Consider the following 22539-nt stretch of genomic DNA (forward strand, 5'->3'; position numbering starts at 1 on the left):
GGATTCTAACTCAGGGCTGTGTGGCCCCGAAGTCCCAGCCCTCACCCACCAGGCTGCAGGTTCCCTCCCCAGAAAATGCTTTTACCCCAATTGCCATTTTGTTTCACTTCAGGGGGTTCACAGACCCCCAAATCAGACAGGTCAGAGAGACCTGGGTTCAAGCCCTAGCCCTGCAATCTCTTGGCTGTGTGGTCACGGACCTCTTAGGACCCATCTCCGAGGCTCGGTTTCTTCATCCGTGAAGTGAGGAGATCTACCCTTCAGGAGGCCACACAGCCTCTTGTCCTGGGAAGGTATCCCCACAAGGTGTCCACCAGGTGGGCGTGGGTGGAATGTCACCGTGAGGTTGCTCTAGCTCCTGGCAAGAAGCTCAGGCCCAGCTCAGGAGAGAACCTCGAAGCCCTTTGATGGGTCCCTCCTGATATTACAAAGTCCCTGTCAAAGCTGGAGGATTTTCCAGATAAGGTGTCCCAAGGCTGGGACAATAGTCTGGGATGGCACGTGGAAAGACAGCCATTTAAAACCTGCTCTGGCGTCTGGCTCCACAGGTGGGTCCTGGATGCCAAGGCCAGCACTCGGCAAACGTGCTTGGCCAGCCCTCTCCCTGGGGCTCCCACCTGCCCTCTCCTCCCCTCCTGGGCCTTGGAGGAATGTTCTCATAGGAATGTTCTCATCTCTCTGCAAGGCGTCCTCACTTCTCTCAAGCCTTTGCAGGAAGGTTGCGTCCTCACCGAGGCTTCCCTTGACACCCTGGTTAAAAGACCCACCCCGCCCCCACTCTTCACACACTGCCTGGCTTTACTCTCCCTCCTTGAGTGCACGCTGTGTGCCCAGCTGCCCAGAGCTCTATTCTCCTGTCACTGGTTTCTCCTCCACTTGGATGTGGGCCCTGTATTAATGCCATGAATATGTCGTCTCTAGATCCCCATCACCTACCCCCCTGCCTGGCATATGGTAGGTGTCAATATTTGTTAAATGGATGATCAAAGAAAGTCACAGTAAGGACAAAACTCAACCCTAAGTTGGAGCAGAGGGTCTGCTGGGTCATGGATCCCTGAACTGCAGAGAGACATGGTCATGGCCTCAGCAGCAGGGGCTTGCCTGGGGCTCGGAGAATCCGGAGGCTCCAGAGCAGGCAGCTCTTCAGGAAGGAGGCCCCCAGGGAAGGAAGGGACTGCCCACGGGATCGTGGTGTTTTATGACGCAGGATCCACAGCCTGATGGCCTTGGGACAGGCCAGCAAATCCCGATGGGGAAGGGGAAGGTGAGGCCCAGGAGGTTTGGAGGCCAGCCATGGAGGGTGGAAAGGACACTGCAGCAGGAGTAGGGAGACCCAGGCTTCAATCTGCTTCTGCTGCTCAAGGGCTGGGTGGTCTCCGGCAAGTGGCTGGCCTCCTTTTTCAGAGCCTCAGTTTCCTGATCTGTAAAATGGGTCCACAAGGTCTCTCTTGCCTGTACATGGACCCTTTGTGGGTATACGGGTGTCTGTAACATGGGACAGTGGTAAGAATTACAGGTGATAATAGAAAGTGCTTAGCCCTGGGGTTGAGGGATCTGAGGAGATCCTGGCAGCTCCTATTGTTATTGTTACTGCTATTATCATTTGCCATCTAATCTCTTCTGGACTGATAGGAAGGCAAGGCCTTCTACAGGCTCAATTCCCATCCAAAAGGCTTTTCTTCCTCCTGTCCGTTTGATCTGCATATTATTTGGGGACCTTGCAAGGCAAATATTTTCACCCACCCCCTCCTTGGGCACTTCTATCCCCCATCTGTCCCTAAACTGTCCTCCTTCCTCCAGCTGTTCCGCTAATGTTTACTGAATGCCTACTCTGTACCTGGCACCATGGCTTCAGCCTTGAGACCCCTCTGGAAGCATTCTTACACACATAGATGAGACCATGCCATTGCTTCCCCTCTGAGTCTGTTTTCTCATCTGAAGAGTTGCTTTTGGAGAGAGGTCCCTATTTTGGAGGGCTCCTCCCTCCGCCTGTAAAGCACCCTGTGGCTATTAGCAGCCCAGGGAAATCCAGGCTTTGTAGGGCTTGGAGTCAATGTGATTTGGGAGGCCCTCAAAGAAAGGATTACAAAATCAGAAGAGGCCAGAAGAGAGGGTGGGAGGGGCCTTGAAGCTTAAACTCTGCTGGGAGTTTACTAAACATTTGATGATTATCTCCTCTGATCCTCCCTATAACCCTATAGGGTGGTGGTGGGGGGAGGGGGCATGCCATCATCCCATTTCACAGATGAGAACAATGAAGGAAAAATCCATATCAGTGTCATCACTCCAGAGGTGGGAAGAAGGGGTGAGGGGATCTCCAACAGGTAGCAAATGGCAGAACTAAGGCAAGGGGAGCTCCCCGGACCCTGCTGTTTCTCTGTTCCAATAGGCAGCAGGACTGAGGTAAACAAGCTTTGTTTTGTTCCTGGGACAACAGCTACTTTGTAACCCCAGTGCTCTGCTCTGCATTCCTCCACCTCAACACACCCCAGCAATAACAGGTTGGGGACTCGAGACCCGACACCTCCTTAGCCCACCCCAGGGCTGGGTACCACCCTGCCTGGACCTTTTCTGATTTCTCCTCCCTCCCCCGAGGCTTTGGGGGCCCTTCTCTGCCACTCATCTCTCCCTAGGCCCAGGAGCGCCAGGGCAGGGCGGGCTGCCCCCACTACGGCGATGGGAATGGAGGTGTGATGGATGGTGCAGCTGGAAGGATGCGGGGTGGGAAGGAGTGGGGCAGGAAGACGCCAGGCTTTGGTTGAATGCTGCTGATGCTGTTTCTACAGAAGTTTGAGTCTTAGTTTTCACATTTGTGAAATAGGCTTAAAAACACCTGACGCCTGATGGTTGCCAGGACCCGGGGGAGGGAGGAATGGGGAGTTATTTTTTACTGGTGTATTTTTACAGTTTGTTTTGAAAGATGGAGAGTTATGGAGATGAATGCACAACATTATGAATGTATTTAATACCAGTGAACAGTACACTTAAAAATAGTAAAGATGGCAAATTTTGCTATGTGCATTTTACCACAGTTTAAAAAATTGAAGAAAAAAAAAACAAAACCTAACTCCTGAAGCTGCCAGCACTAAGAGCGCCAATATTTGAACGCTGAATTCATGCTGTCATTTAGCAGGTCATTAAGTCCTCTTTGAGCCTCGTGGGCAAGAAAAAAGCATCAATCCCCTAGGAGTTCTTTGAGGATATAAAGATCCTGGAATACCCACCCAAACGCAGCCAGGGGATTCATCCACAAATATTCCCCAGAGCAAACCAGCGCACGCGACAAAACAAACCTGCAGACCGCAGGAGGCAGAAAGACAGTAAACAAGTAAACAGATCACACTTGTAGCAGCTCTGTTGCCATTCGGACCCGACTGGGTCCTGGAGTCCGTGCTATTGGCCGGGGAGGCGGCCCTGAGGGCGGGCCGGGGCGGGGCCCGGCGTTTTATATGGTCGCGCGCGCGGGCCCCTAGCCGTAGACAATACGCCTCCCGGCTCGAGCGCTGCGGCCGCCGCCACCGTCACCGCCATTGCCACCGCCGACGCGAGGTGAGTCCGAGCCCTGCCCCCCCTGCTGTGACCCTAACTCCGCTGGCGTCCGCCCCTCTGCCCAGCCCGAGCCCGGCAGGTAAGCGCCCGGGGGCTGCCCTGGGCGCCGGCTGGAAGGTGGGGGACCCGTACCCAGGTTTCCCTGTCCCGGGTGTTACTCGCGGGCGACGTCTGGGGACCCCGGCTCCGAAACACCTCCTCGCTGGCGGGGGCTCCAGTTCCCGGTTGGCGACCGTGGCAGCCGGGGCCTCTGCGGGCCTCAGTCTCCGCATCTGTGCAATGGGGCGGCCCCTCTGCGCCGCGCCCCGGGAACCCGGCGCCGCATCGCCCCGCTCCTCCCTCCTGCGCGGCCTCCGGGGCCGGGCTCCCACGTCCTCGGGGGACGGGCCAGAGAGCGGGGCTGCCAGCCCAGGGCCGAGGCCCAGGGCCGAGACGGTACAGCCGCGCGGCCACCAAAAAACGGAAGATGGCGTCGAGCACCGGTCCCCGCTGACCCCGGGGCGCCCCGGAGCCGCGCACCTTCGAGGGGCCCGAAACCGGCCGGACTCGGGACGCGGGGAAGTCCGGAACAGGAACTGCGCGCCGAGCGGGCGCGGCGCCCTCCTCCTACCCACGCCCAGTGCAGGTGCGCCGCGCGGGGAAGGCGCCCGGCTCGCTTGTGTAAACCGGGGACCGCCGGGCGCCGCGGCGCTGGAGGGGCCGCCGGGCGCGTTCTATCCGGTGACCAAGAGGGGTCCAGCCGCAAGCCCCGCGCGGCCCCAACCAGCCCTGGGGGTGGGGGTGGGGTTCCCCGGGCTCGTTACCTCCTGGGTGTGAGTCGTTTTGTAAACCGTTCATTGTTACTGTAATTTTCGCCAGAAGGAGCCACCCTGGGGGCCGGGTGTTGCTGCTGTTGCTCTTGCTGCCGCTGCTGTTGTAACATTTTTCAAGCACCCATGTGGCTTGGTTTTCTGCGCAGGCTTTGCTCCAGCTGCCCAGGAAGGGAGGAAGGGAGGAAGGGAGGGTTATCGGTTTTATCCTTACTACGCTAGGGAGGGCTCTGTGCTGGCCAGCCTCCAAGGATGGTAGGCCTCATTTTACAGATGGAGAAACTGAGACATAGTTCAGGAGGCATTATGAGCCGTTTCCTAGAAGCCAGGCCAAACTCTCCACGCAGCCACTTTCCAGCTGTGTTGTCTTAGACGGGCTACTCCACCTCTGAGCCTCAGTTTGCTCATTCTGTAAAATGGGTCCGTGAGGTTTCCCAACAGGGACGGAGGAACACCACCCCCAAGTGTTGGTGGCTGTTACTGACTTCTCTGGAGTTAACACTTTAATCTTATTTCTACTTATTTTGGACATGCCCTTGGAATGGGTCCTTAGGAACAGCACTTTTTGGGTGATTTGCACCTGGTCCCTAAATGGCCCGGATTCCAGTCTTAGCACCTGGCTGCTGGTGCTGCTTGTCTGTGTACCCCCCCATCTCCCCTCCCTTCTCATTCCAGGATTTGGGGATTTCCCACCGTTTTAACCTCAAGGTCACTGTGGCTTCTTCAGCCTTACCAACATTAGACTGTACAAGTTTATTTTTGCTTGGGTTTGGTTTAAAATGCCTGAGGGGTCTGGAGAGGGTGGCTTCCAGAGTGTGAGCTTTCAGGGAGTGCCTCAAAATGTCCTTTAGCGTCGGGAACTTTTTTTTTTAATTTCTTTTTGGCTGTGCTGGGTCTTTGTTGTGTTGCTGCGCGCGGGCTTTCTCTAGTTGCGGCGAGCGGGGGCTCCTCTTCGTTGCGGTGCGCAGGCTTCTCATTGCAGTGGCTTCTCTAGTTGCGGAGCATGGGCTCTAGGTGCGCGGGCTTTAGTAGTTGTGGCACGCAGGCTCAGTAGTTGTGGCACACGGGCCTAGTTGCTCCTCAGCATGTGGAATCTTCCCAGACCAGGGATGGAACCCGTGTTCCCTGCATTGGCAGGCGGATTCTTAACCACTGCAAGGGTGGGGAACATATTTAATCTACCTTCTAAGATGGCTGCCAGGTGGTCTTTCTTTTTCTTTTTTTGGTGGAACTATGTCAGCAGGAATATTTCTCCAAGCATCAGGGATTCTGTGTGGCCTTGCATGGGAGGGATGGAGTGATGTACTTAGCAGCACGGTCTTTGTGCATGTCAGACTCATCATCTCAACTCAGTTGCTTCCTTCTCTGAGAAGTCTTCCCTGACTACCTGATCTAAAGCCACAGCCCTCCCACTCTTCCCAGCGGTCCCTCTGGCCTAGTACCTTTTTTTTGGATAGGTAAGAAGTGGATTTATTTAGAGACATACACATTACATAGACAGCATGCGGTCTGTCTCAGAAAGTAAGGAACAGTCTTGGGAGAAACACTCCGGAGTGTGGGCTGGCCTAAGACTTGACTATACTGTCTTCAGGACACTCAAGACAGTGTGGGAATTATGTGTGCTCACTTCGTGTGATTTACACTAGCCTGTAGTTCCATTAGAAGAGGAATTTAGAAAGGTCACACTCATTAGAGCATCTCCAGTGCCCGTCACAGCCTGGGCACTCTGGGAAGAAGCTGGTTAGACGGTTGTATGTATGTTTATTGTAAATTTTCTTAAGTGGTTAGTAGGTATAAAAACTGAGCTGCAAAGAAAGTAGAGAGCAGTGTTATAGTCCATTTTTTCACATCCAGTCCTCTAGTAAATGGAAGGGGGCACACCGCGAAGGGCTCCATCCATCGGTGGGTCTTGACCCTGACCTCGGAGGTGTTTTCCCCTCTCCCTGGAAAGCATCCTGTTTTTAGTGAACCCATTAAGTTTGTAGACAATTAATGGCTTCTTGCTTCCCCTGCCGTGGACATAGTGGATCCCACGAGAGTCCGGCTGTTTTTTTCTTGGCTCAGAACAATTCCAAGGGGTTTCAAGGAAGTTCCCGGCACGCTCGGGATTTTGTTGTCGGCGGCCACCAGGAAGCCTGCAGCGGGTCTGGAGTGGACGTGTGCAGTCGTGGCTTTGTCCTGCCGCGGGTTGGTTGGGGCCGGGCCCTGGATGTAAGCAAATAAGTCCCCGGTCCAAGTCCCTCGTGGGCCCTGAGGCAGGCAGGAGAGGCCAGGCCTGGTGGTCAGGGCACTGGGGCGGCTCGCGGAGGGCAGCTGATTATCCTAGTGTCAATATTAGGATGTGACGACACAAAACACCCGCTGGGCCTTGTCAGGCACTGCTTGGTAAACCTGTTTTTCTGGAGGTGGGAGAAGACACGGGGTCGCCCAGAGTCTGACAGGAGATGCAAGCTCTGGGCCGGAGCGGGCAGCCCCACGTGGCTATCTGGGGAGGGTCACTTGTGTCTGGCTTGGACCTCAGAGCAGGCTCTGAGTCCCGGCAGGGAGATGGGCCGGATTTCCCGTGTGCCAACAATGACGCATCCGGGAAATCCCAGCTCTGACACAGGGTGGGCATGCGCCTCTCCTGAGCTCCAGACTCACCAGACGAGAGCTTCCCATTAGTGAGCGCTGACCGTATACCATGCGTGCAGCCTCTGCCTCCTCTCAAAAGGTGAGGCTGTCCAGTCCAGGGTGCCCCAGCCAGGAGCCGACTGTCCTGTGAGCCCAGTTCCCTCATTCTATTGGACATTGTACTGTCTGGTTCCCACTGGGCTGTCCCCGCTCACAGGGTTCCTGCTCTGAGCCAGGGCAGATAGACAGGTAAACATTTAATGAGACCCGTCATGGGCTAAGTGCCTAATCCAGGTCTGTTTACGCAGGATGCTGGGTACGGAACAGATAATTCTGTCCTGGAACGAGGTGGGTTCTGGGCTGGGCCTGGAGGAAGAAGCAGGTCCCTGATGCCAACCTGGGGAAGGCAGAAGGAGGGTGTAAAGGTGGGGTTGAGGGTGTGAAAAGGTGGGAGTGGGGAGCTGAGATCTGTCCCAGGGAGGAAATGGGAGCCCCCAAGGCTGCTGACTGGAGCGCTCCGTGACAGGATCTCGTGAGTGGTTGAGACGCCACAGCGCTGGAGGGAGACCCAGACCTGAAGAAAGCAGGGCGTAGTCCTTCACTTAAATTCTTCTTAGGTACTTTAATTGAAGTATAGTTGATTTACAGTATTGTGTTAGTTCCAGGTGTACAGCAAAGTGATTCAGAAACAATATATATTTAAAAAAATTTTTTTCCATTATAGATTATCACAAGACACTGAATGTAGTTTCCTGTGCTATACAGTAAATCCTTGTTTATTTTATATATGATGGTGTGAGGACTTCCCTGGTGGTCCAGTGTTGAAGACTCCGCGGGGTAGCGGGTTCAATCCCTGGTCGGGGAACTAAGATATCCCGCATGCCGCCTGGCGCGGCCAAAAAAAAAAATAGTATATGATAGTGTGGATCTGTTAATCTGATACTCCTAATTTATCCCCCCCTTCCCCTTTTGTAACCATAAGTTTTCTGTGTCTGAGTCTGTTTTGTAAATAAATTCATTTGTGCTGTTTTAGATTCCACATATAACTGATATCATGTAATATTTGTCTTTCTCTGTTTGAGTGTGATAATCTCTAGGTCCATACATATTGCATATTGCTGCAAATGGCAATACTTCATTCTTTTTTATGGCTGAGTAATATTTCATTGTGTATACACACACACACCACGTCTTAAAACCAATCATGTGTTGATGGGCACTTGGGTTGTTTCCATGTCTCGGCAATTGTGAATAACACTGCTATGAACATTGAGGGTGCATGCATCTTTTTGAATTTGAGTTTTCACCTTTTGTAGATACATGCCTAGGATTGGGATTGCTGGATTCTATGGAAGCTCTATTTTTAGTTTTTTAAGGAAACTCCACACTGTTTTCCATAGTGACTGCATCAGTTTACATTACCAAAAACAGTGTAGGAGGGTTCCCTTTTCTCCACACCCTCTTCGGCATTTACTGTTTGAAATACATGCTCCTTAAACTGCAGACCCAGGCGGTATCTTGGCACCTTTCCTTTCTAATGGTGATGGAGAAGCACAGGGGTGTCAACAGGACTTGGTTGACTGGGATCCCCTCCGACCTGGCCTGCCAGGGTCTCCTCACCATGTTTCCCCTGCCTTTTTTCTGTTCAATTCATTGAAGTGTGTATTCTTACAAAATACCACAAGCTGGACGGTTCATAAGCCACAGACATTTATTTCTCACAGTTCTGGATTCTGGAAGTCCAAGGTCAGGGTGCCCCAGACTTCCTGTATCCTCAGTGGAGGATGGGGAAGGGAGCTCTCCTGGGCCTCGTTTAGAAGAGACGAAACCCACTAGCAGAGCCCTCATGATCTGTTTGCCTCCCAGCGGCCCCACCTCCTTTTCCCATTACTGGGCATTAGGTTTTCAACTGAGGAATTTGGGGCGGGACAGAAACTTTCAGACCTCAGCAAACTGGTTGAAAACCATTTCAAAATTAGTTGTCAAGAGAATTATTAATCTTTTACACTTTCTCTACAGTTTGTTTTTTTAATGGATATTTGAGCAGGAAAGGACAGAAAAGAATCTGTCCCCAATGCTTGTTTTACAAGTGAAGAATTAGGGGTCCAGAGGGGCTAAGGAATTTGTCCAGAGTAGCACAGCCAAGCTGGAGCAGAACCCAGGTGTGCGCCCAGCCCAGGGCCCCTTTGCTACAGCGTTTCCATTCATAAATACTGTGTAAGCAGTGAGAAATCAACATCTGCATAAACAGCAGGTCCTTAGCTTGCTCTTGTCACTCACAGCTAATCGTGACTTCTTTCCACGCTACCCAGAGGCCCCAGCTCCTTCCATTTGTGCGGGGCCAACCTGCCCAGGTGGGGAGGAGAAGAGGGCGCTGGTCTTGCATCGTTCTTCCCGCTGACATTCCGGAGCTCATCGGGTCAGGTGCTGGGGACCTGGAGCCCAGTCAGCCCTGAGCAACTCCAGCCAAACTGTGACCTTAAACTGCGGCCAAGGGTGTGTCCTGGGGTTGAGGCCAGATTTAATGTAGCTCCTCCCACGTATGTGTGTGACAAGCCCTTCCCGGTTCCAACCCTGAGTCCTGACGGAGGCTGGACTCTAGATGCAAATAAAAAGGGTGTGGGGTTACTGAGCGAGAAGCACCGGGCCCAGAGTGGGCAGCCTTTGCCTGAGGCCACCCCAGCCTCTTGCTCGGTGGCTGGCAGTGTTTGCGCCTGGTCCCAGGTGGCTCAGGCCAGCACCTGTGCTGGGGTTCAAGGTGGAAGGAGGGCTCCGGTGCTGCTGCGGCAGTAGGACTTGAGGGGGGTCCCTTCCAAGCTGCAGCTTTCTAACTCCTGCCCACCCCACAGGTGAATTTCCAACCTTTTGCTTGAAATAACCTTTCCCTCTCCTTACTTTCCTCTCCCTCCTTTCTTTCCTCTCTCCTTGTCCCCCAGGTATTTCTCCTTCACTTAAGGGAAGTGAGCCCCACCCACATCAGACCAGCTGCTTGGGACATCTGCAGGTTCATAAGTCTGGACCTCTCCTGCCAGGTGGGGAGGGAGCGGTGGTGCAGGGGCGGGGAGTGGGGCTGGGAGGGGTTGGATGCCTGATTCCTGAAACAGACCTTTAAGACAAACATCAGTATCTGAGACCGCAAATTAAAGCTATGAACTTGAAACAGTTGCTTTTGCTTTATTTTCTGAATCAGTGATACCAGCATATGTTCAGGAAGAGGAAAACATTTATAGTAAAAATTCAGTCTCCTTCCTACCTTTGTCCCAGAGAGGCCCCTTCCCCTCTTTACTAATCGCCTTTCTCCTTCAGGAGATGCGCTCACGCAGGTGGAGGTGTTTGTCTTTTCTTCTTACCCCTGTGGCAGCACAGTTAAGTCGTGCCCCCTGCTGTGTGCATGCACCTTCAGGATCTTGGCCCAGCAAGATCCTGCCAGGTACAGGCCGGCCTCACTGGAGGACACATTTCCAGAAATTAAAGGGTTGTGTGCATTTGTGACTTTGGTAGAGACTGTCAAACTGGCCCCCAGAGAAGCAGGGGCTAGCTGTTTCCCGTTCCCTTCTGGGTCTGTTGATTTCTTAACCAGCTGTGGAGCCCCTGCTAGGTGGCAGAAAATGGGCAACAGTGGTATCTTTTATTCCTCTGAACAGTCCTGGAGGCTGTGCCGCTTCTGTGCTGGAGAGCCCTCTCTGGTTCTGGTCACACAGCCGTGGCAGAGCTGGGACTGGAAGCTGGGTCTGTCTTGCTGAGGTCAGGGCTTTTCCACTTGATGCTTTGAGCATTGGGTGCTCTGTAAGCCAGGGCATTGCCCTGCTCATGGAGGGGGCGGGAAGCCCCAAAGGAAAAGACTGGGGACCAGGGCTTTCCAGCTGGATCCACCCAGCAGCCACTGGCCTGGCACCCAGGACTGCATTTACCAGATGGCTCTGATGTGGTCCCAGAGGGGTCATCACCTGTTCCTGCTTTGCTGCAAGGCCTGCAGGGACAGGGGGAAGGCTGGGCTTCGGGCAACTGAGGGTCCCCCCTCCAAAGAGGGGGCAGCTGTTCCCATCTCAGTGTGTGTGTGGAAGAGACACAGCCAGTGACACTGCAGGCTGGCTGGTCCAGAGCCTGCCCTCCCTTCCAAGCCCTGCAGGTGTCCTCATGGCTGTGGGGACAGCAGTTTGCATCTGGAGCTCTGGAGGAAGATGGGTTTCCACTGAGTGTGCAGGAGGGTATGTGTGGGCTGCAGCCTGGGTGGGTGTGCCTTCCTTTCACCAAAGAAGGGTTTTAAACTACTCATTTGCAAATATGCTGGAAAAAAATAGATGCTTGAAACCAGTCCAGGCTCCTGGATCTGCAGCTGCAGTGACCTCAGTACTTGGCTTTGTTTAGTCATTCGACAAGCATTTATCTGCTCTGTGTTGTGTGCCAGGAAGCAGAGATTAACAGTAAGGGCAGCTTCTTTTTACGTGTTTTTTTTTTTTGGCCACACCATGTGGCTTGCGGCATCTTAGTTCCCCCACCAGGGATCGAACCCGGGCCCCCTGCAGTGGAAGCTCGGGAGTCCTAACCACTGGACCTCCAGGGAAGTCCCAGCTTCTATTTGTCCCCCGTGAAATGGCTATTGCTAGTGTCCTCATTGAGGAGTGAGTAAGCTTGGCACAGAGGTTGACTTACCCAAGGACACCCAGCAGGGACCAACAGGGATGTCAAAAGGAGACTGAGGATGGCCAGTGGCACTGCCCAGGCAAAGACTAGAGGCTTGGCACGTCTGGGTACGTGCTCTGTAGTGTGGTGGGAACCAGGTCCAGGATTGGGGTGGCAGGGCTAAGGCGACCAGGGGGAGAAGAGGGCCCTGGTAATGGTGTAGCATGTCTCCCGAGGGGACTGGGGAGCTAAGAGGGGGTGGCAGGGTCAGATTTGAGGCTGCTGAGTGGAGATCAGATTGGAGACCCCAGCAGGAGCAGGGCCAGACAGGAGGGACCGGCCCTGGGCCTCCACTGGGGTGATGCGGTAGCTGGGAGGGACCAGAGCTGGCAGGCTGCCGTAGGGACCCTGCCCCCAGCTCTCTGGCCACACTGTTCTCTCGCTCAGATCTAGAGGCCCAAGGACAGCCTAGGCCTGACTGCTGATTCTCCTCCATTGATACCAGCCAGAACCTTTGCATTGGCTAGAAGCAAGAGGGCAGAGGACTTGGATTCAATCTTCACTTCTCTGACTTAGATACGGGATTAAGTGGGGAGCATTTTAGAGTTAATCCATGTACAGGGAGGGCTTAAATCACTGCCTGACAATAGTAGATACCCAGACATGAGCCAGAATTATAAGACAATTAGTGCTTGTTCTTGCCTGGAAGAGGAACCCTATTATCTTGGGACCATTATCCCCATTTAACAGATAAGGAAATTGAGGGTCTGGCCCAAGATCTCACTGCAGGCGAGTGGGTGGGTTAGGACGTTAACCCAAGATCCCCCCACCTGTCCTGGAGCATCCGTGCAGGGCTCAGATGATGAGCAAGGGGAGAAGAGAGTCTGGTGTCTTTGTTCTCTTCCCAGGCCAGCCCAAGAGAGGTCCGGAGGGGTCTGGGGACCCACATGAAGGTGCAGACGTGGGTCCTGCCCCCAAACAGTTCAGTCTGGTTGGGGAGGCACCACTCCGTTGCTCAGCCATCCGTGGAGCTGGTCAGACACAGCACAGGCCTCACCCCCAGCCTGGCCAAGCTGCCAGTAGCCACTGTCCCTGGTCAGGCACCTGCCTGGTAGGGCCCCTCATCCCATTTGGTACACAAGGTGCCCGGGATTCTAGGCGTCTACTGGGGACGAGGGATATTGAGAAGGTGGGTCAAGGTGAGGTTCAGGCCATGTGCCCAGTGAAGTCCCCTTGTGACCCCTTGGGAAGGGGTGTCCACGGGACCATAAGCCATCCCTGGGAAGAGAAGAGCCCCGTGCTCAGGGGGCTGGGGAGGGGGGGAGGGGTGAGGGATCAGGGAGACTGATACAAATGACGTCATCTCCCTGACGGGGTAGCTTTCCCTGGAAAATAGCCATTTGCATAGACACCCTGGGGCCTGGGGCCTGGGGCCTGAAGGCAGCAAGAGCTCCTGGTCCCAATTCCTGAAATGCCAGCCTAACACAAGGTCAAGTTCACAGGGCTTACAACCTGTGCAGTGTTAAAACCTGTCTCCATTTATCTGGGTCTTTTTTTTTTTTTTTGCGGTATGCGGGCCTCTCACTGTTGTGGCCTCTCCCGTTGCGGAGCACAGGCTCCGGAAGCGCAGGCTCAGCGGCCATGGCTCACGGGCCCAGACGCTCCACGGCATGTGGGATCTTCCCGGACCGGGGCACGAACCCGTGTCCCCTGCATCGGCAGGCGGACTCTCAACCACTGCGCCACCAGGGAAGCCCTATCTGGGTCTTTTAAGTCCGTTAATGGAATTTAAAATTTTTGTCCATAAAGATTTTAAGCATCCTTTCTTAAATTCATTCCTGATCAAAACCCTTATATTTCTGTAGATGTATTTATTGTCTATAATATTTTCTAGTTGCCTTGTAGGAATGCTGTTTTTTGTATGTTGATCTAGCTTGTTAAGACTCATTTACAGTTTTCTTAAGGTAAACCTAACTTAGTTGAGCCCACCCCGCCCCAAAGTGGTGTCCATGCACCGCCCCAACCCCGCGGGGGTCCGGGGCCTGGGAGTAGGATTTGTGACCTTGGTTCAGCCTCCCCTAATCAAAAGGGGAAGGGCTGAAAGTCACCCCTGGCTACAGAAGTGGCTTCAAACCATACTAGTTTTGTCGTCTGCTTTTTCCTCAAGGATGGCCGGTGGATCTAGATTCACCTCATGGCTTTTCACCGATACCCAGCAGTCTCTAGAACAAACGTGTGAAGATTTAGGCACCCGGAGTGGTACCTCTGCTGGGTGTGGGGTCTTAGGAAAGTCCCCGTGACCCTCCCTGCTGGTTTGGGGGAGTCGCTGGGTCAGGCCCTCTTAATACTTTGCCTGCAGGTGCCCTCAGCAGGTGGCAGCACCCTTCCCCCAGCCCTGCCGGGGGCCACCCTCCCTCCACCCACCAGATCTGACCTGACAGCTCCTTTCAGCCCACAGGGGAAGGGGCTGTCCTGACAGGTGCGGGTGGCATATGTCAGGCCGGGGCTCTTTTGTGGCCTTTGTGGCTGTGTTTACACGTCTGGTCTCTCCAGCCCCAGCTCCTGCGGACCTGCCTTTCACACTGAGCTTGCATCTGAACAGATGTAAAACTGTTTCCCTCTCAGGAAACTGAAACAGCCATCTCTCTTTGATACAGATTCTGGGCATTTATTCTCTCTGGAACAGTGCTGTCCTTATGTGGTTTTCTTTCTCAAAGGCCAGAGTGCCCCAGACCCCCCAGATACCTGTCTGCGCCCTTGATGACATCATGTCCATCTCTGCATGCAGTTTGGATGCACTGTGGAGAATAACTTGTCTAGACTTGCCCCGAGACACCTGGAGGACCCAGGAACCTTAACCTGTGTGCCCACGAGCCCCTGCCCTGTCTTTCTTTGCATTTCCAGCCGTCACCCTTTAATGCTGAAAGCACGTGGTAAGCGCACGCGTGCTTGTTTAGCTCCGTGTCTCTGTGCCCGTGCACGTCCTGCCTGCAGTCCACTTCAGGGATGAACGCTGGTCCACTCTGGCCTGGGGAGCAGGAGACTTGGGTGTAAGCCCATTAGTTATTAATACAATTAATTTTTTTTGGCCGTGCCCCGCGGCACGTGGGATCTTAGTTCCCCGACCAGGGATCGAACCCGTGCCCCCTACAGTGGAAGCGGGGAGTCCTAACCACTGGACTGCCAGGGAATTCCCTACAATTTATTATTATTATAAGAATAATGGACTGAAGTACAGAGGTCATAACAGTGCCTGTTCCCCCCGTGTTCCAGGCTCTGCTCAAAGTACTTAAAGGAGACTCCTTCATTCCCCAACAGCCCAGTGTGTGTGGGGGTACCTTACAGATGAGAAAACTGTGACATCACACAGCTGCTGAGTGGAAGAGCTGGGATTTGAACTCAGGCCCTTTGGTTCTTCATTCACTATATTCCGGACTGAAGGCTGTTTGATACAGTGTGGGGTAGATTCTGGTGAACACGGTCACAGGCCTCACCGGCTATCACAAGCGATGATGTGAACATGTAAACACAGCTGCCCAGGCTGTGTCTGCTCCCTTTCGGCCCCCATGTCAGACTTCTGAGACCTCATTGACCAGAACTGGGTGACATGCCCACCACTAGCTGCAAGGCGTGCCGGGAAAGTGAGAACAGGAGTGTCAGCCTTAGATGAACACAGATCAGGGCCACCCCCAAAACTAGTTCTATTAGCAAGGAGCCAGGGGAGTGGAGAGGTGAGACATCAAGCGAAGAAAGGAGGTTATAAAATACTATGTAAGGAGTGATCCCTTTTTTTTTCTTTTAGGTTCTCATTAGTTATCTACTTTATACACAGTAGTGTATATATGTCAATCCCAATCTCCCAATTCGTTCTGCCCCACTCCCTGCCCCAGGAGTGATCCCATTTTTGAAAATACGTGTGCTGCGAATGTGTTTAGAAACTGGCAATATCCCTCTGGGAGTTGGGATTGTGGGTGACTTTTCCTCGTGTAGCTTGCATTTGCTTTTTCTGCTCGAGGGGCGTAGCAATTGGAAGCTGGCAGAACCCAACGAATTGGCTCTCCTGCTGGAGCCCAGCCTTAGGCCACTGTGACACCAGACACTTGGGTTTTTTAGTTTGACTACAGGCCTCTTGGGGGCCCGTATTAGAAACATACGTTTGTAGTCTGATTTGCTCTTTTTTTTTTTTGGCCGTGCCCCACGGCTTTCCGGATCTTAGTTCCCCGACCAAGTCCTAACCACTGGACCGCCAGGGAATTCCCTGATTCTCTTTTCACAAAAAAAAAAAAGAGAAAAAGGCAAGGGCGCTTATGAGTCTTCTCCAAATCCCTGAGGGGTGTATGACAGAACAGAGAGGCACGGTGACTTGCCCAGAGGCACACAGCAAGCATACACAGCAGGATTCACGCCGGGGAAGCTAGGGTAGAGGTAAGGTGACTAGTGAGTGACACCCCAAAGCATCCAGTCTACTTCTTTTTTCTCCAGAGAAGAAATGTATCAAGCAAGACCCCTCTCTAGGAACCTCTTTTTGTACACCTTCCTGCAAAACCATGGCCCTGGCTTCCTGGATGACCAACGTGAGGGGCTACCCGGCGTGACCAATATCTTGGAGTTCCACCCTGTCTCCCCCTACAGGTAGGTCCCAATTGCCTCTGGGCCCTGCCCATCCCCATTCCTGGTCAGTGACCGTGGCCGGGTGGTTAGCAGAGCCTTCTGGGTTCTCCAGACAGGGCTGCAGAGTGGAAATTCCCTGGGCGTGGTCACGCAGGCAGGTGCCCTGGGCAAGGCAGCTGTGCTCTGACAGCAGCTCACAGAGGGGCCCCTCAGAGCACCCAGCATATTCATAGTCCCAGGATGGCACTGGCCATCAAAATGACTCAAGCTTGTGGCCTTAAGACAGGGTGCCTCCTGGCCCTCAGGACCACAGTCACCTCAAGGCCTCTTAAGAGATGGATTCAGTTTTAGAAAGTCAGAAGGAGGCCACTTCAGATGCAGACCTGACCTAGTTGTCAGGGCAGCCAGGAAGAGATTGTCCCAGCATCAGCACCAGGGTTCTGGATGCTTCCCCCTGCTTTAGGCCTCAGGAATCGCTTAGCCGTGAGGTCCTGGACTTGGGGTTTGGGACTGGTCGGGACTTTAGGGCTGGAGGGACCTGAAAATCTGCCACCTGCCCTTCCACGCTGCATCTGTAGATGGAGCCCGGGGCAGTGTTGTCCTGACTTGAACCCAACCCACTACCTGATTGCCGGCCAGCCCTCCCTAGCAAACCCCTACCCCAGACTGGGCAGATGGCCAAGGCTAGGCTGGGAGGGGCTCAGGGTCCTGGGAATTCCCAGCCAAGTCACTGGGATGGAATGTGGGCAGCCCGCTGAGACCAGAGCTGAAGCTGGCCCAGGTGCCCGGTGGGCGTGTGCACGGCCCCGCTTCCATCAGGGACTCATTCAGTGAGAATGGGGGGGCCTAGACAGGGGCCAGGTAGCCCCCCCTTTCTGAGAAGGGGTGGTACCATCAGAGGTAATCTCAGGATTGGGGTCCAGGGGACATGTGCCAGGGTCCCTCCCAGGGTTCTCTGGGGCACTCAGTCATCCTGGGAGGGGAAAGGGAAGCTGACTGCTGTCACAGGCTCTCAGTGTCTCCCTGCACTCCCACAAGGGGGGGCGGTGGGCACAGGCTTCTCCTGGGCAGCCCTCTCCCCGGGGTCTAGGACTTGCACTCCAGGGGAGGGGACCCCACGGGCTTCTTCTGAAGGGGTGTGTGAAGGTTCCCTGCCCCCGAACCTCGCGACGAACCTGTCGGTCTGGGGCTGTGGGTCACCAGCGCAACAGCTAGCTCCCTGTGGCCTCCCTGCAGTGACGGCCCCCATTACTTGGCCATGCAGCTGGCCTCCATTGCTGACGAGATGGAACTGAGGCTGCTGCTACCCCAGTTCGTCGAGCCCATCCGGATGACCGTGTACAGGTGACGAGCCCCTGCCCGGCCCAGGACCCCCACAGACCAGGGCTGGCCCCCGGTGGCTCCGCTCCTGGGCAGCCCTGAAGCCCGCAGCTCCCCCTTCCCCCGCTGGGTCCCCAGCTCCTGGAGCTGGCCTGGGCCACAGACCCCGGCGCCTTTCTGTCCTCCCCTCATCGAGCCGAGGTAGCCCCTTTCCAGCAGAGCCTTGACTTAAAATGACAGGAATTGCTGAGTGAGCCAAGACGGAGCTCTGTGCCCAGCCGTGTGGGCGGAGCCTTCTGCATGGGACGGGCTCTCGCGTGAGGACTCAGCTTCCGGGAATCGCCGGCTTCCTTGCAGGTTCTCGGAACCTCACAGAATTGCCCAGGTGGGGACAGAGAGACCCTACCACAAAAGACCAGGATGCAAGCTGACACGGTCCCTTGGTCTCCGGGGAGGCAGCCTTCCTCTGAGGAGCCCGGGCCTCTCAGAACACGGCTCCTCCTCCCCTGGACCTGCCTCTGGGCCGGTGGGCAGCGGGGCGTTGCCCTGGGTCCGGCTCCGGGACGCAAGTCCAGACCCCTAGCAGGATGACTACAGGACCACCAACAGCCCATGGAGAGAGGCCTCTCATTGGTGGAGGCGCCCAGGGAAGGGGGATAGGGTGACAGTTGTCACCTCCAGTCAAGGCCGTCTCTGCCCCTGTTCCTGCGTAATGGCCCTGCCCCCCTTTGTCTTACAGCTTGTTTTTCCCTACAGCCACATAGGACTGAGGGACGTTCTTAGAAGTTTTATGGTGGCTTTCACTAACCTCAGGGAGAACAGAAGCCTCTGGAGCTTCCTGACCCTCAGGGACAGGGTAAGCCTTGATTCCATGACCTTGACTTACATTCCTGCCAGTGGTGCCGCTGCTCCACGGGGCATACCCTCTCTGGATGCCACAGTCCGCACCACTCCCTACTACCCGGTCCTGCCTGCTTGCCCCGTTTCTACTGCTGCCTGGTCCCAAAGGCCTCTGGGTTTGAGACTCTGGCTTGTGGACCAGATGCACGAATCCTTGCCTGCTTCCACACCTGAGCCGTGCTTCTCCCTCTGCCAGGAATCGCCTCCATGCGGCAGACTGGTGGCTCACAGCGGCTCCTTGTCCTGAGCAGCTTCCCTGACTGCTCCCCTTCCCTCCCCGCCAGCACAGCAGAACGGCCCCCACACCAGTTCCCGGCAGACAGGCAGCCCCTGGTGGGCTGGCCTCCGCTCCTGCCGTGTCCTCAGGGCCACTGGCCTCTCCTACCCCTCCTGTGCCCCTCGGCTTTCTGGTCACCTCGCCCCAGACCCCCCCCCCCGCCCCAGTTCTGAGCGGAGCGCTCCCCCCCCCGCCCTCGCCTGCCTTGTCCCTGCTGGGTGTGGAGCGAGCAGGCCTGTTGCAGGCTGGAGGTCCTCACTCGTCCCCACCTTCATCCCGCAGGTGTCCCCCAGCCCGTGGCCCGAGCTGGCGCTGTCCCTGCTGCTGGTGGTGACGCTCAGCTGGGGGCGCCGCCTCCACTGACCCGCTGCTGGCCCGCGTGGGGTGGGGCTGGCCCCCCGCCCGCTCCGCCACCACCCTGGAGGTGGCCTTGTCGGTTTGGCTGGCTTTTAACTGTTTTCTGTTGCCCCTTTTTTATATTTAAACTCCGAGTGCTGGGACACTGAGGTTCACACTAGTTTTTCCCTTGTTTTTGTAAGAGAAATGAATTTATTTTACCTCTGGGGTCATTACTGGTTAATGACCTGCTCTCCTGGCCCCAGCCTGCTCTGCGGGGGCCTGTCCTGAGGAGGAGCCTCCCTCTCTGGGGTCGGTCAAATAGTGCGCAGCGGGGGGAGTGCTGGCCACACCCCCGTATCCGTGATGCCCGTGGCAAAAAGAATCTGCTGGAATAGATTTCTGTGGGGTGAGGAGAGCTCAATAAAATGTTGGTTTCCAGACAGCCTCTGGTCCTCTCCGGGGGTTTGCAGAGTGGGCTGCATTTTGCCTGTGGGTTGGGGGAGGGCAGGGCGTGCTCCTGGCCACCTGTGCACCCACGTGTACCACACAGCCTCCTGGCTCCTTCCTGCACCTGCAAATGCTGGCGTGTCTGGCCCAACACAAGCTGGTTCATCCCTCCTTGTCATGCCTTAGTGCCTGAAGTCTGCCATTAGGGATTATTTCCTTTAGGCTGTCAGTGCCTCCTGTAACTGGGCTGCCTGCTCTCCCCCCATCTGCTTAGCCAGCGCTTCCTTCTGGAGCAGTGCAGTCTGTGGGGATTCTCGCAGCGGTATGGTGCGGAGAGGGGGCTGGGCAGGGGGCACCAGGGGCAGGATGCCAGGCCTCCCACCCTGCGGGCTCGGCCCACCCCAGACCTGGACCCAGTGCTGTTTCTAGATCCTGCCAGGCCATTTTGCCTCTCCCCACCCCCAGTCCCCTACCTCATGCCAACCGTGGGCTGGGGTGAGCCACCTTCTTCCAGCTCCCCCACCCACATTCCACTCCCCCAACCCAGCACCTCCTGCAGCCTCGTCTTCCTGCCCCCTCCTGAGCCCAGGGCTGGGGAGCCTTCCCTGCCCTCCACTCAGCCCCGGAGCTGATCCAGCAGATGCAGCTGCCTCTCCACCTTCCAGCCAGGCTGGTCAGACCCTGCCCCACTCCAGACCCCGCAGGAGATGCATCCTGCCCACTCCCCCAGCACCTTCCAATCCTCATGACTGAGGGGACCACGCGGCTCCCAGGCCTTATGCCACAGCTCCCCAACGTCTGGCCCTTCGCAGCTTTAAGGCCTAACTTCACTCCCTTTCCTGTGTAAGGTGTCACTATGTCAGGCCCTCAGAACCTCACAGGGTGAGCCCAGAATCTCCCAATTCCCAGGCAATTGCTCAGATGCCCCATCTGTGGCAGGCTGTTTCATCTGGAAAGGTCACTTTCTATCCCAGACAAGTACCCCATCCCCACCAAGCTTATAGACCTGGAAGTGATCCCAGGCCTCACCCTGTGTGGATGTACTAACTCCAAGGCCCGGGCACCCACTGTAGAATCAGAGTGGCCAAGGATGTGGCAAGGCTAAAGCCAGAGGCACCTCTTCCAGGAAGTCCTCCCTGACCACCCAGCTTGCTCCATCCTGAGCTCTCAGGACAAACTGCCCACCCAACCATGTACCCACGTGGTTGCGGCCAGGGTTGCCTGTGGCTTCTCCAGGAGTGTGGGGCTCCTCAGGGAAGAGACAGACTGGAAACACTACATGGGGCCCCCAGGTGGCAGCTGATGCTGGCTGGGCAGTGGCCTCTCCCTGCAGGAGCCTGGGGATACATTCCCCAGGGTCATCCTGTCCTGGGGTTTGCAACATTCTTCCCACCCATGGGTATCAGGAGCCCCCACTGTTCTACATCAGCTCTGGGGCAGGTTCTGGGGATGTGAAGACAGCATGGGTGCCTGCCTCAGATCTCACACTCATTTTAGGGAAGGAAAAAATGCACATAAATCAGCCAAGAGTATTGTCGGATGTGTTCTGAGGGCCCCAAAGGACAGAGAAAATGACGGGGCCTGCGGTGGGTGAGAAAGTCCTCTCTGAGGAGGGGCTGGGGGATCCGGACTGCAGTACAAAGGCCCTGGGCTGGGAGACAGGCCTGGGCATGGAGGCAGACTGGCCAGCTCGGGGCAGCGTCTGACCCACTGTTGTCTCCCAGTTCACACAACCCTGGGGCCTTGCTAGCTTGCTACAACTTTAGCTCCCACGCGGTGCTCGACCTCCTGAGCAGATGCGGTTCTGGCCGTTTGGGCCAGCACTTCACTCTCATCTGCTCCAGACAAGCCCACCCGACTAGGGGCAAACTGAGGCCCAGAGGTAGGGGACTTGACCAAGGGGACCCAGGCTTCCGTCACACCAGGGTCCTCCCACCCCAATCAGATTGGGATCCAGTCAAACCCGCTCCAGCTGCTCCACATGGCAGTTTCCACAGTAGCGGAAAGACGCTCAGCCCTTAGGAGCTGAGAGTGGCTTCAGTCTGAGTCAACAGCAGTACCAGAAAGCACTCTCCAGTCCCTAAAAGGAAGAGCCAGAGGCCTGTCCCTCTCAGGCAGAGGGCAGGGGCCACCCACTGGCCTCATGATTCCTAGAGAATTTCCACACAATGCCCCCCGACCTCCTGCAGCAGTTCTGTGGCAGGCCCCGGGGCACTGCCGCACGCAAAGTGGACACACAGACCACGGGAGGGGAGCGGTGCCCAGTTCCAGGTAGACCTGGGGAGTCAAGTGGCTGGAAAGAAGCAGGCCAAGGTTCTCCACGGACATGGAACCAGAGATGTGGTGGCAGGTGCGAGTCCCAGCTCCTGCGGACCGAGGACAGCACTGGTGTCTTCCCCAAGGGCACAGGAACTGTCCAAGGTCCTGTCAAGGAACAGGCTGTAGGGTCCACCATGGCCCCCAGGCCCTCACCCTAGGACTCCTCCCAAAGCTCCCTTCACAATCCCCCGCCTCTGTCACTTGTCCAGATTCAGGGTCAGCAGGGGCAGGGCAAGGGCCTGCCCACCCAACCCTCCAGGGCTCCTGAAGTAGAGATGCAGCCCTGCCCACCTGCGTCCCTGAGTTCCCTCCTACTGGGCAGCCCTTGAGGCAAAGAGCTATGTCCAGAGGAGCAGTAAGGCCTGCAGACCGGCCCTCCACCGCTCCTCCGGCTCCCTTGCGTGGGGCTGTACCCAGAGCTGCCCGCAGACGAGCCAGACACCCACAGCCTGGGCCGTGCAGGGAGCTTGCTTTTTCAGAGCTCTCAGCAAAGGGGATTCCAACAGCCTCAGCATTGTTCAAAAACAATAACAAAGTTCTCTGTGAAGGTTTGAAATTTTCTAAAACTAAGTTTGAAGAAATATAATAGTTCTTTCTTCATTGTGCTCCAAAGAGCACGCAAACCCAGGCCCTGCTGAAAATTGGGTTCTGTGGCAATATATGCAGTGGTTCTCAGCGTGGAAGGGCTGTGGGAACGTGTGGGCATGTTTGGGGTCACAATGCCCGGAAATG

General features: G+C 55.6%; 1 protein-coding gene across 1 annotated transcript; it reads left to right on the plus strand.

The window, feature by feature from the left end:
* Nucleotides 1-1249: 1249 nt before the first annotated feature.
* Nucleotides 1250-19164, plus strand: BIK (BCL2 interacting killer; the record flags this gene model as incomplete). The annotated part of the gene is made up of 7 exons (XM_082666199.1): nucleotides 1250-1264; nucleotides 2634-2688; nucleotides 3474-3549; nucleotides 16077-16226; nucleotides 17442-17549; nucleotides 18282-18381; nucleotides 18985-19164. The coding sequence occupies 7 exons, from the start codon at nucleotides 1250-1252 to the stop codon at nucleotides 19063-19065; spliced, it is 585 nt and encodes a 194-aa protein (XP_082522325.1). The 3' UTR covers nucleotides 19066-19164.
* Between the last annotated feature and the right edge of the window lie 3375 nt (nucleotides 19165-22539).

Source organism: Grampus griseus (genome assembly GCF_964374135.1).
Source record: "Grampus griseus genome assembly, chromosome: 11".
In the NCBI taxonomy this organism is placed as follows: Eukaryota; Metazoa; Chordata; class Mammalia; order Artiodactyla; family Delphinidae; genus Grampus; species Grampus griseus.